Source organism: Stigmatopora nigra, unplaced genomic scaffold (genome assembly GCF_051989575.1).
Source record: "Stigmatopora nigra isolate UIUO_SnigA unplaced genomic scaffold, RoL_Snig_1.1 HiC_scaffold_25, whole genome shotgun sequence".
Lineage (NCBI taxonomy): Eukaryota > Metazoa > Chordata > Actinopteri > Syngnathiformes > Syngnathidae > Stigmatopora > Stigmatopora nigra.
In genome coordinates, this window is record NW_027551604.1 from 738,776 (window position 1) to 751,831 (window position 13,056).

General features: G+C 34.4%; 1 protein-coding gene across 3 annotated transcripts in view; it reads left to right on the plus strand.

Moving 5' to 3' along the window:
• Window positions 1-12,635, plus strand: part of cntn1a (contactin 1a) — a 50,529-nt gene extending 37,894 nt beyond the window's left edge. For 2 of the 3 annotated variants that reach the window (XM_077711172.1, XM_077711174.1), the window contains 12 exons: window positions 313-440; window positions 1,448-1,620; window positions 2,576-2,699; window positions 4,971-5,132; window positions 6,283-6,432; window positions 6,723-6,793; window positions 8,255-8,489; window positions 9,330-9,433; window positions 9,572-9,761; window positions 10,274-10,386; window positions 10,461-10,617; window positions 11,844-12,635. In XM_077711172.1, coding sequence (XP_077567298.1) covers window positions 313-440; window positions 1,448-1,620; window positions 2,576-2,699; window positions 4,971-5,132; window positions 6,283-6,432; window positions 6,723-6,793; window positions 8,255-8,489; window positions 9,330-9,433; window positions 9,572-9,761; window positions 10,274-10,386; window positions 10,461-10,617; window positions 11,844-11,920 — 1,684 coding nt within the window. In that variant the 3' untranslated portion in view covers window positions 11,921-12,635. Of the gene's footprint in view, window positions 1-312; window positions 441-1,447; window positions 1,621-2,575; window positions 2,705-4,970; window positions 5,133-6,282; window positions 6,433-6,722; window positions 6,794-8,254; window positions 8,490-9,329; window positions 9,434-9,571; window positions 9,762-10,273; window positions 10,387-10,460; window positions 10,618-11,843 lie in introns of those variants that run through there. The other variant, XM_077711175.1, reaches the window with a different exon arrangement.
• Window positions 12,636-13,056: the final 421 nt, after the last annotated feature.

Consider the following 13,056-nt stretch of genomic DNA (forward strand, 5'->3'; position numbering starts at 1 on the left):
GTATATGTATAAATGTACATATGTTTGTATATGTGTATATGTATAAATGTATATATGTATATATGTTTATATGTACATGTATATATGTATATGTATATATTTATATGTATATATCTATATGTTTACATGCATATATAATGTATATTTGTTGATATTTTTTGATAGCATTTATATTTATTTGAGGAAAATCATTTTATACAGGCAATTAAAGACTAGTCCTAACATTTGGACCAGTATTGAAGGTCTGCCTTAGCCTTGACCCGCCAGAACCACTGAGTCAAATACTCTTTGTCTTTCTGTCCATCTCTTTAGGATGTTCATCTGGGAGGACGGCAGCTTGGAAATCCTCAACGTGACCCGCACGGACCAGGGCAGGTACACGTGTTTCGCCTCCAACGATCGGGGCCAGGCCAACAGCACGGGCTCCCTAACGGTCACAGGTAAGCAAAAAAAAAACACACAAATACTGCACCTTTTGACCAATGTGGGCCTTGAGTGGGAAATACATCGTCACACTAGCACATCTAATGCATAACAAGTGTAATTATGTACTATATAAAGGTTATAATATGATGGAATGTCAAGTAATTGTGCAGTTACCAGGCATGCAATATATACTTGTCAACATGTTCCTCTCCTCCTATGGTTCTACATTAGCAGGTCTATACTGCCGCCCTGTGGACAACTCTATATCCACCTATTTTTATATTTATGTTATATTTATCTCTGTGCCGCATTGAATTTGTACGTTTTTTAAAAAAAAGATTTTATCGCCTAATAAGGGGAATTGCAATCATTAATAAGGGTAGCGATTGGCTGAGGTTGCCAGGTTGTGAACATGACAGTTTCAAGAACATGACTTTTAAGTGCGCCGTGTGTAAGTAAATATGTACTGCGTTGAATTTGTACATTTTTTTAATGTTATCGCCTAATAAGGGAAATTGCAATGATTAATGAGGATAGAATTGTCCAAGGTTGCCAGGTATGTGAACATAACAGTTTCAGGAACATTTATTTCAGGTGCGCCCTTCGTAAGTAAATATGTGCTACGTTGCATTTGTATGTTTTTATTTATCGCCTAATAAGGGGAATTGCAGTCATTAATAAGGATAGAATTGGCTGAGGTTGCCAGGTTGTGAACATGACTTTTGAGTGCGCATTATGTAAGTAAATATGTGCCGTGTTGAATTTGTACATTTCATTTTATTTTGTCGCCTAATAAGGGGAATTGCAATCATTAATAAGGGTCCCAATTGGCCGAGGTTGCCAGGTTGTAAACATGACTTTTAAGTGCACCTTGTGTAAGTAAATATGTGCTATGTTCCATTTGTACATTTTTATCGCCTAATAAGTGGAGTTGCAATGATTAATAAGGGTAGCAATTGGCTGAGGTTGCCAGGTATGTAAAGATGTCAGTTTGAAGACCATATCTTTCCTATTCGTCCAGACCCCACCAAGATCACCTTTGCTCCCGGCAACACTGACGTCAAAGTGGGCGAAACGGCGTTGTTGGAATGTGGCGCCTCCCACGATACGTCCCTGGACATCACCTTCATTTGGTCCCTGGACGGCCGAACCCTCGACCTCCACAAAGACAGTCAACATTACGAACGCACCCTGGTGAGAACATTCCCACCCAATTAAAAGCCACATTTTGACTGTAGCATAACATAAAGGAGGTTTGCTTTGCTTTTCATTCATTCCTTCCTTTATCCGAGACACTTATCCTCACAAGAATCACCGGGGGTGCTGGAGCCTAACCCAGCTAATTAGAGGAACACCCTGAATCTATGGTCAGCCAATCACAGGGTACAAGGAGATAAAGAACAACCAATAATAGCTAGGGTTAGGCAATTTAGAGCACAGGTGTCAAAGTGGCGGCCCGGGGGCCAAATCTGGCCCGCCGCATCTTTTTGTACGGCCCGAGAAATTAATCATGAGTGCTGACTTACTGTTTTAGGATCAAATTCAAATGATAGATTTAGATTTTCCCCCTTTCAAATGAATAATTGTCATTTTTTAATCATTTTTTTCCGTTTTTAGCTCAAAAATAATTTTGTAAAATCGAAAAATATATTAAAAAAGCTAAAATAAACATTGTTTTAGACCTGGGATCAAACCCACGACCCCACAACTGTGAGACTAATGCACCAACCACTCGTCCACCAGACCACCCTATTTTGGTTTGTTATTTTTCTAAAAATATCAACAGTTTAGCCATAAACACATGCTAATGCTAATGACATTGCGATAGCGTCCATTTATTCAAAGCTTAATGGCGCCCTCTACAGATTGGCAGTTGACATTGTGGACGTTTTCCAGCCACCACATTGGAATACGTTGCCATTTTTTTCCTCCCCCGCTCGTAAAATGAGGTTGGTTTTGATTTAATGCGGTTAAAAAGTATTTGTGACCGTATTTGACTCTCAGAAATGATTTCAGCAGAATTATTAAACCTTGAAGTGTTGGACAAATTTGACTTGTAAAGGGTTATGAATGCCTATATAGATAAAATATAGGATAATTAGGATGGGTTGCCAGGTTGTGTGAGCTAATGAGTGTTGATTTTTGACAGAATGGCAGTTCAGTTGGCGCACTGATGATCAAGAACACCCAGTTGAAGCACGCCGGGATTTACACGTGCACGGCGCAGACCACCGTGGACAACGTGACGTCTTCTGCCAGCCTGGTTGTGAGAGGTTAGTTTTGGTTCTTATCACGTGGGTGTCAAAGAAGCGGCCCGGGGGCTAAATCTGGCCCGCCAGATCATTTTGTATGGCCCGGGAAATTTAACAATGAGTGCCAACTCTCTGTTTTAGGATCAAATTTAAATTAAGAGTATAGATGTATATTATATTTCCTGATTTTCCCCGTTTTAAATCAATAATTGTCATTTTTTGATCAATTTTTCTGTGTTTATAGTTCAAAAATCATTTTATAAAGTCTAAAAATATATTTTAAAAAAGCTCAAATAAACATTGTTTTAGATCTATAAAAAACGGAATATTCAGGGCTTTTAATCCAGTTCTTTTAATTTATTAAAAATAATATTATATATATTTTAATAATATTTAAAAATAAAAAATATGATATCTAAAATGATCCGGCGTGAAATCAAGTTGATGTTAAAGCGGCCCGCCAACCAACCCGAGTCTGACACCCTTGTTCTAGAAAACTACGGCTCGCGGGCCACATACGGCCCGCTAGGCTTTTTAATCCGGCCCGCCAACATTGTCCAAATAATGTTTTTATATCTTTCCATAAGATGGCGCCGTCATGCAGAAGCCAGTGTCAGTAGCTGTGTCCACTCTTATTTATTTTTCGTGTTTTACAGTCCCTCTATCTTTTTTTAAATGACATTTTAATATTTCTTAATACATTCCTTTACTTACTTGACTTTGTACTTTATACTTTAATGATGAGTGATGAGTATTTTAATACTTGAGTCGCTTTTTCTGTTTCTGTTTCATATGTACTGTTAACGGATGCACTTTTTTATATGTATCCTATCTTGTGCTGACCCCGCCCATCTGTCACATTTTTAAAGTCAATGTGGCCCAGGTGAACGCTAGATTTTTTTACAAATGGAGGCTAAAATGTCAACGGGAAAGGTGCTGTTGAAGGATAGATGTTGTTTTTTTCTCCAAGACGACATTATAATAACATGTTATCGTATCCTAGCATCAGAACGACTATCTAAACAAGAACTTTTATCACCAGAAAATGTCAACGTTGTCCAAATATGTCAGAAGGGCCTCATCGGCCATCTTTAACGCCAAAATTCGGGCCAGATCGGATCGCTTCAGCGCTTCTGTTCGCATTCATGAGTTTATGATAGTCAGCTTGCGGCTTTTTTGGAGCAGAAGTGATATGGAACATTTTGTTTTTTATACTTATTTGCAATGTTCCAGAGGAAGAAATAAGAGATGTTTGCACTCTGATGGGTCAGATAGTTAGAGGTTGTTTCAATTTTTCCATTCAGAAGGTTCAAGCAATGGTTTTGGAACTTGGGGAAACAATGTTGCCATGGTAATAAAGGCTCCTCCCCCTTTCAGATGTGGCCTTTAGCGGCAATGGAGCGAATATAACGTATTTATTTGATATATGGGTTTGATATTTGATGCATAAGGCAACAAAAAACTAAATAAAAAGTATAATGGAAATAAATGAATAATGGTTTAACTAAACAACAGTAAAATGGAAATATGAAATTGTATATAAATGACATTTTGGAACTTTTTTTTGGATGATTATAGTTTTGTAAACTGTTTTTTTGGGTTGAATTAATTATGTATTGCTTACATTAGTTTGTTGGGAGTATTGTCAGGAGGTAAACAAATATAAATATTAATTTGAAATGAATAAAAAAATCACATTAAAAAAGTCTCTTTTTTTAAAATATGATAAAAAATTTCATAAATATCAAACAACGTTAAAACTATAATAAGGACTGACAATAAAGGTACCAAATAGGTTGTTTAAATATTATTAATATTTTGTATTTATTTTTTTATTATTATTTTACTTTGTATTAATTTTGTTGTATTTATGTATTTGTTTATTCATTTTTTAAAATTCATTTAATGTATTTAATTTATTCAACTTATTCAACTTATTCAACTTCAATTCAATTTATTCAATTCATTCAATTCATTTAATTTATTCAATTTATTTTATTGTTATCATTGTTATCACAACTACTTTTTGTGCCTACTAATTCTCCCTTAATTTAAATAATAATCAACTCACTCTCCCATTTGACCGCATTTGTACTTGAAAAAACAATATAAACTGTAAACCTAAATACTTTTGTACATTGCTATACTTTTAACCTACAAAATATGTTGCACTTTAAAACACTTTGAACAAAAAATACCCCTCAATTGGCCTTGAACGAATCATATCAAACCTGTTATTCTCCCAAATCATCAAGCAAAACTGACTCCTCCCCCTTTTACCTGTCCACCCAGGACCTCCCGGCGCCCCGGCGGGCTTGCGAGCCATGGACAAAAGCGACAAGACGGTGACGCTACAGTGGAGCCGTGGAGCCGACAACCACAGCCCCATCTCCAAATATAGCGTCCAATACCGCGACGGCTTCAGCCCCGACGTGTGGAAGAACGCCACCACATGTGAGAAACTCAAATAAACACAACACACCTTTCTTAGCTACTTATAGCTTCATAATGACAAGCTAAAAAGCGCTACTACATGGGAATGAGCGTTAAATGACAGCTTTTAAATAAAGTTTTCCTAACATTAAACCTAAGGATTATGACAGAAGATTAAAATAAGAACATTGTTACTGTCCAAGTGGAAGAATGATGCTAAATGCGGTATGCTAATGACAAAAAAGATTGGACTTTTGAGTGAAATTGCTTTTTTTTGCATGGCAACGTGCTCGTAACATAACATAGAACATTTAAATGAACTTGGAAGACGATGCCGACACACTCAAAAATAAGTTTAATCTAACTTTACACTAAAATTAATTCTAATTTTGTTTTAAATATTGATACCTTTCTTCTCCCATTTTTTTAAATATAAATGGATTAAAAGAAGTGGATTAAAATCCCTGAATATTCAGTTTTTTATAGATCTAAAACAATGTTTATTTTAGCTTTTTTTAAAATATATTTTTAGATTTTACAAAATGATTTTTGAACTAAAAACAAAGAAAATATGGATAAAAATAGCAATTCAATCAATCAATGCAATCAATTCAATCAAATCGGGTCCATTTTTTTATAGATCTAAAAAACAATGTTTATTTTAGCTTTTTTAAAATATATTTTTAGATTTTATAAAATGATTTTTGAACTAAACACACAGAAAAAAATATTTAAAAAATGACAATTACTAATTTAAAAGGGGGAACATCAGGAATTTCCAACATTTTAGATTTAATATTTTGATTTTTTTTATATAAATGGATTAAAATAACTGGATTAAAAACTCTGAATATTCAGTTTTTATAGATCTAAAACAATGTTTATTTTATATTTTTTGTGTATATTTTTAGATTTTACAAAATGACTTTTGAACTAAAAACAGAAAAAAATGGATTAAAAAATGACAATTATTGATTTAAAAGGGGAAAATAATCAGGAAATGTAATATACATCTATACTCTTCATTCTAATTTGATCCTAAAACAGAAAGTCAGCACTCATGATTAACTTTCCCGGGCCACACAAAATGATGCAGCGGGCCAGATTTAGCCCCCGGGCCTCCACTTTGACACACGTGGTCTAGACGAATTCATCCATCTTGTGTTTCTAGCTCCAGCCGACATTGAAGGAAATGCAGAGATGGCCACCGTGGTGGACTTGGTACCCTGGACCGATTACGAGTTCCGCGTGATGGCCAGCAACACCCTGGGCACCGGCGCCCCTAGTGTCCCATCTGGGAAGGAAAAAACAATGCCCGCATGTAAGTCGGACAAACCAGGTTACGAAAGGCCATTGTCGTTTTCCGTTCGGACTTTCTTTCCGCGTTTGGACGTCTCGAATAACCGTTTGGTTTTGATGAGTTTGGCAGTAAATCCGAGTCAGCAAAAAAACATTTTCCCGTTGACCTCCTACGCAAAAATGAAAATCACAGGCTTTCTTTTAAACTGAAAAAAATTGGGATGAAGGTGTTGCACTTGGCAAAGGAAAGAATAGTCGGAAAAAAAGGATGTTGTGGTTTGTTAGTTACAGTCTTGGTGAATTCTTTTGTAGCTCCTGTGGTGGCGCCTTCGGATGTGGGCGGAGGAGGAGGGACGAGTCGGGAGCTGACTATTACCTGGACGGTAAGTTTACACCATAAATTCTTGCATTTTGATTGGTTGAAGAGGGGGGAAATGGAATCATGTTAGGATATTGTAAAAAATAGTATACCAGTACACTATAGTATTTACAAAAATATATATTATACTATACTATATTAACTCAAAACATATATTATACTATACTATATTTACAAAAATATGTATACTATACTATATTTACAAAAAAATGTATACTATACTATATTTAGAAAAAATATTTATCATACTATACTACTACATTTATAAAAAATATATATCATACTACACTATATTTACAAAATATATGTATTGTACTATGTTATATTTAGAAAAATATATATTATACTATCCTATATTTAGAAAAAATATATATCATACAATACTATATTTATAAAAACTATATATCATACTATACTATATTTCCCAAAAAATATGTATTATACTGTACTATAGTATTTACAAAAAATACATTATATTATACTATATTTACAAAAAATATATATTATAGCATACCATATTTACAAAAAATATTAATTACACTATACTATACTTTAAAAATATTAATTACACTATACTATACTTTAAAAAATATATATTATACTATACTATATTTACAAAAAATATATATTATACTATACTATACTTACAAAAAATCATATTATACTATACTATATTTACAAAAAATATATATTATACTATACTATACTTACAAAAATATCATATTATACTATACTATATTTACAAAAAATCATATTATACTATACTATACTTACAAAAAAATCATATTATACTATACTATATTTACAAAACAAATATATTATACTATACTATATTTATGAAAAATATATATCATACTATACTATATTTACAAAAACTATATATCATACTATACTATATTTACAAAAAACATATATAGTATTTACAAAATATATATATTATACTATACTATAGTATTTACAAAAACATATTATACTATACGACATTTACAAAAAATCATATTATACTTTACTATATTTACAAAAAAATATATATTATAATATACTATGTTTACCAAAAATAAATATATATTATACTATATTTACCAAAAATATATATACTATACTATATTTACAAAAAATATATATAACACTATACTATTCTATATTTTCAAAAAAATCATATTATACTATACTATATTTACAAAAAAAATATATTACACTATACCATCCTATATTTTCAAAAATGTTTATTATACTATACCTTATTTACAAAAAATATATTATACTATACTATATTTACAAAAAATATATATTATACTACACTATATTTACAAAAAAATTATATTATACTACACAATATTTACAAAAATACATTATACTATACTATATTTACAAAAAAAACATATTATACTATATTTAGAAAAAATATATACAATATACAAACCTATATTTCAGAATTCTAATTTTGTATCATCGTCTTAAACAGCCCGTCCAGGAGCAATACTACTACGGTCCATCTTTTGGCTACATCGTTGCCTTCAGACCTCGGAGCGGCGTGGAGTGGACACAAGTAACCGTGTCGGACCCCCAGGCCAGGCGCTACGTACACAAAGACGCCTCCATCGCACCCGCCACGGAATTCATCGTAAAAATCCAAGCTTACAACAGCAAAGGGGAGGGACCGTACAGTCTGCCAAAGACCGTCGTTTCCGCACAAGACGGTAAGTCAAAATCATCCACACCCGGGAGACGAGGTTTTTTGGGGGGTTTATCGACATATACGGACCCTGAATAGTTATTAACCTCCACTGCGGGACGTCAGATGTAACCACTTGCATGCTGAGTCCGATGCGGTTGCCATGGCAACAGTGGAGAGAACACCATTCTGGGATTTTGCTAGGAAAGACAAACCTTTTATGTTTTAATCTGGTTTAGTTTGCAATTTATATGAAATTGGGTAATTTATCCATATGTATATAATGTACCATATTTTCACGTATATAAGGCGCATCACATTTTAAGGCGCACTGTCAATGAATGACACATTTTATTTTTTTCCGTATATAAGGCGCATTGGATTATGAGGTGCACTGTCTATTTTGGAGAAAATTTAAGACGTTTTAGTGCGCCTTATAGTCGTAAAATTTTAATTTTAACTCTTTAGAAGCCCTTATTCAACTCATTGACTGCCATTCATGGCATATTCGTTCATTGGATTTTATTGCTTTAATCGTTTTCAAATTATGACAGAAATTTATTTTGATAACACATTTAAATTGTCATCACATTTTGGGTCATATAAATCACAATATTAAATTCTGGTATATATTTGTGGCGCAACTGTGATGTCTCTAAAAATGGAGTGTTCAACCAGCTAGCCTAGCATACATGTTTTTGAATGTTGTTTTAAAGACCATAAATTGTCACTCTCCCTGTAAAGGTTAACATTAGCTTAGCAATAAGTACATATCAAACGGATGTTGATTAATATGTGCTGTCCCCTTATGAAATAAATCAAAACATCTCCCCGCACTACCACATCTGACCACATGTCGTTCCAGCGCCCACCGATGCTCCAGGAAGCCCTAACGGCAAAGTATTGTCGGCTACTGAAGCTAATGTGTGGTGGTTCCCCATCCCGCAGAGTAACATAGACGGATACCAGGTGGGTCAACCATTGGCACAAGAACACCACCTAGTCCAGAAAACAAGTCTATGTTATCCCATAATCATAAATATCACTCTTTAATGTGGTTTTAGAAAGAAATAAGATGACTTTTGCTCTTCTTCTCTCTGCTTTAAGTTGAAGTACTGGAGAAAACTGGAAGACAGTGAAAGGGGGGCCAAGATGGTGGTCTCCATGGGTCCGGAAAACTACACCAGAGTGGACGGAATGAAGCCAGACTCGGTTTATCTGATTGAGATTCGTGGCTTTAACTCTGCCGGATACGGACCGCCTAGTGAACGGCTGGAGATTCACACCAAGAAACAACGTAAGTCAGGGGTGGGCAAACTATTGGGCCCGGGGGCCATATTGACTCTAAGAATGTGATAGATGGGCGGGGTCAGCACAAGATATGATACATATAAAAAAGTGCATCCGTTAACAGTTCATATAAAACAAAGAGTAAAAAATGACTCAAGTATTAACATACTCAAATCTTGCAGTGGGGGAGGAGCTATATGATGGAAGATTTTGTAAACTAAGATGGCATCCAAATATTTAACAGTTGAGTATTCAGTTCAGGCGTTTGTGTTTTTTTTTAATATCCGACAGTGGTGGTTTTGCTTTTTTTGTTTTCTGTTTTTTCCATATATAAGGCGCACTGGACTATAAGGCGCACTGTCGATTTTGGAGAAAATTGAAAACTTAAGTGCGCCTTATAGTCGTGAAAATACGCTAATAGTTTAGGTTGTATTAATTGTTTATTTACATTGAGCCCGAATAGTCGGTATTACAAAAACTCCATTTCTCCCTCAATGGTTGACATTTTTCTCCCATCAGCTCCCGGTAAAGCTCCCAGAATCCTGGGTAAAAAGATGAAGGGCAAGACGGTAAACGTAGCTTGGGAACACGTGGAGACGTTGAGCAACGAGTCGCCGGTGGAAGGTTACAAAGTAAGCGTTGCATAACTGTGTATAACGGTGCGTTTCGAAGTGGACCCGGATTTGACAAATCCATTTTTTTGCAGGTCCTGTACAGGCCACAAAGCCTACCCGGTGGGAAGCTATACTGGACCATTTCGAGACACATTGAACTGCCCGTCTACGAGAACGAGACCTACGTGGTGGAGGTCCGAGCGTTCACCCAGGGCGGCGACGGCGCCGTCTCGCAAATCCTGATCACGGGTAATGTCACTCGGGGGGGTTGAGGGGGAGGATTTTCCCTTGCTTCCCCGCTGGTTAATATCTAAGTAATCTTTAATATCTAAGTACTGTGGAAAACAGTAGATATTTAGGTATTAAACTCTCATTAATATAATTTTGAGAGCTGCTTTCAACAGTACTTAGATATTAAAGAGTACTTAGATATTAAACAGTACTTAGATATTAAACAGTACTTAGATATTAAAGAGTACTTAGATATTAAACAGTACTTAGATATTAAAAAGTACTTAGATATTAAAGAGTACTTAGATATTAAACAGTACTTAGATATGAAAGAGTACTTGGAAATTAAAGAGTACTTAGATATGAAACAGTACTTAGATATTAAACAGTACTTAGATATTAGGGAGTACTTAGATATTAAAGAGTACTTGGATATTAAAGAGTACTTGGATATTAAAGAGTACTTGGATATTAAAGAGTACTTGGATATTAAAGAGTACTTGGATATTAAAGAGTACTTGGATATTAAAGAGTACTTAGATATGAAACAGTACTTGGATATTAAAGAGTACTTGGATATTAAAGAGTACTTGGATATTAAAGAGTACTTGGATATTAAAGAGTACTTAGATATGAAACAGTACTTAGATCTGAAACAGTACTTGGATATTAAACAGTACTTGGATATTAAAGAGTACTTGGATATTAAAGAGTACTTGGATATTAAAGAGTACTTGGATATTAAAGAGTACTTAGATATTAAAGAGTACTTAGATATTGAACAGTACTTGAATATTAAATGGTACTTGGAAAAATAAACAGTACTTAGATATGAAACAGTACTTAGATATGAAACAGTACTTTGATATGAAACAGTACTTTGATATTAAACAGTACTTCGATAATAAACAGTACTTCAATATTAAACAGTACTTAGATATTAAACAGTACTTGGCTATGAAATAGTACTTAGATATTACACACAGTACTTAGATATTAAACGGTACTTAGATATTAAACTCTCTTTTAGATATTAAAAAGTACTTCGATATTAAACAATACTTATATATTAAACAGTACTTAGATATTAAACAGTACTCAGATATTAAACAGGTACTTAGATATTAAACTCTCTCTCTTAGATATTAAACAGTACTTGGATATTAAACAGGTACTTAGATATTAAACTCTCTCTTAGATATTATGCATTCTGCTTTCAAAGTACCACTTTTATACCATTTCAGGAGGAAGCGTCATGGCCGCCCAGCCTCTCCACACACTCGGCCTCCTTTTGGCGGGCCTTCTCTGCCTGAACCTCTGAATGTAGCGCCATCTTCCTCTTCACTACCACGTGAAAGACTCTTTCTCTTTTACACAGGGAAGGATTTCCAAGGACTCTTTTTGGGACTCTTTCCACACAAAAGTTTGACTCATAATCATTCCAACTCTTCCCCATTTTGGAAGATTCTCGTGGGTCGACACCAAAAACAACACGCGGAAATGAGCTTCCCTTATTTATCCGCAAAAAAAGCCTCTTTAGTGGAGTCTCCAATGGAGCTCTGTCAAATTTATCAAAATATGCCTTATGTAAAAGTCCGCGCTCGTTTTTTGCGGCCACTCGTTTCAAAACGCTAGTTTTTGACGGGAATAAAAACAACGCTACGCGGCATCCCATAGTTTGAAGCTCAAAAAACAGCCGTAAAGGATGAGCGTGTACATTTACGAGTATCGAAAATACTGTAGATGTTTTTCTTTACCTGCGCCTGTACCTTGCAAATCCATTTTTACGTTTTTTTGGTAGAAAAATGAAATCTTCGCCTTCGCTAAAGCGATACAGTCAAAGCAAAGCTCAAAATTTGACAGATTAACGTCAAAAAATGCCGATATTTTCAAGTCAATACCGTATTTCCTCGTGGGTTTAAGTATGGGGATGAGGTACGTTAATTGTAAAAAAAATAACTTTTAGGACAGTGTATATATTTTTATGGTGTTTAAATGATAATCCTGAATTGAAATATTTATGAGATTAAATATAGGATATAGTAGTATGATGCTATTTACGTTAGTAGTCTCAATTTAGAAGGTCCTTGGTGTGTACCGAAATGTGATTAATTACATTTGTTTTTGTTAAAATCATTTTTAATGGAGGCTACTACTTGAGGAAATACGGTAATTTTAATTTTTTGAGGACGTTCTTCTTTGTTGGTAATATTTTAATCAGTCTGAAAATATTTTTGGGGGTGCAAGTCAATCTGATTTTAATCTGAAACCCATTCTACAAGTTTTTGTGGACTTTTTGCAGTAATTTTGGCATTCCCAAAATGTCTGGCTGTAGAACAGGGGTAAGGAACCTATGGCTCAGTAGCCACATGTGGCTTGAGTAGCTAAAAATATGGAAACCACTGGTAAGAGAACCGAAACCCAAACGCACCAATAGGAGCATCGCAACCTCTATTC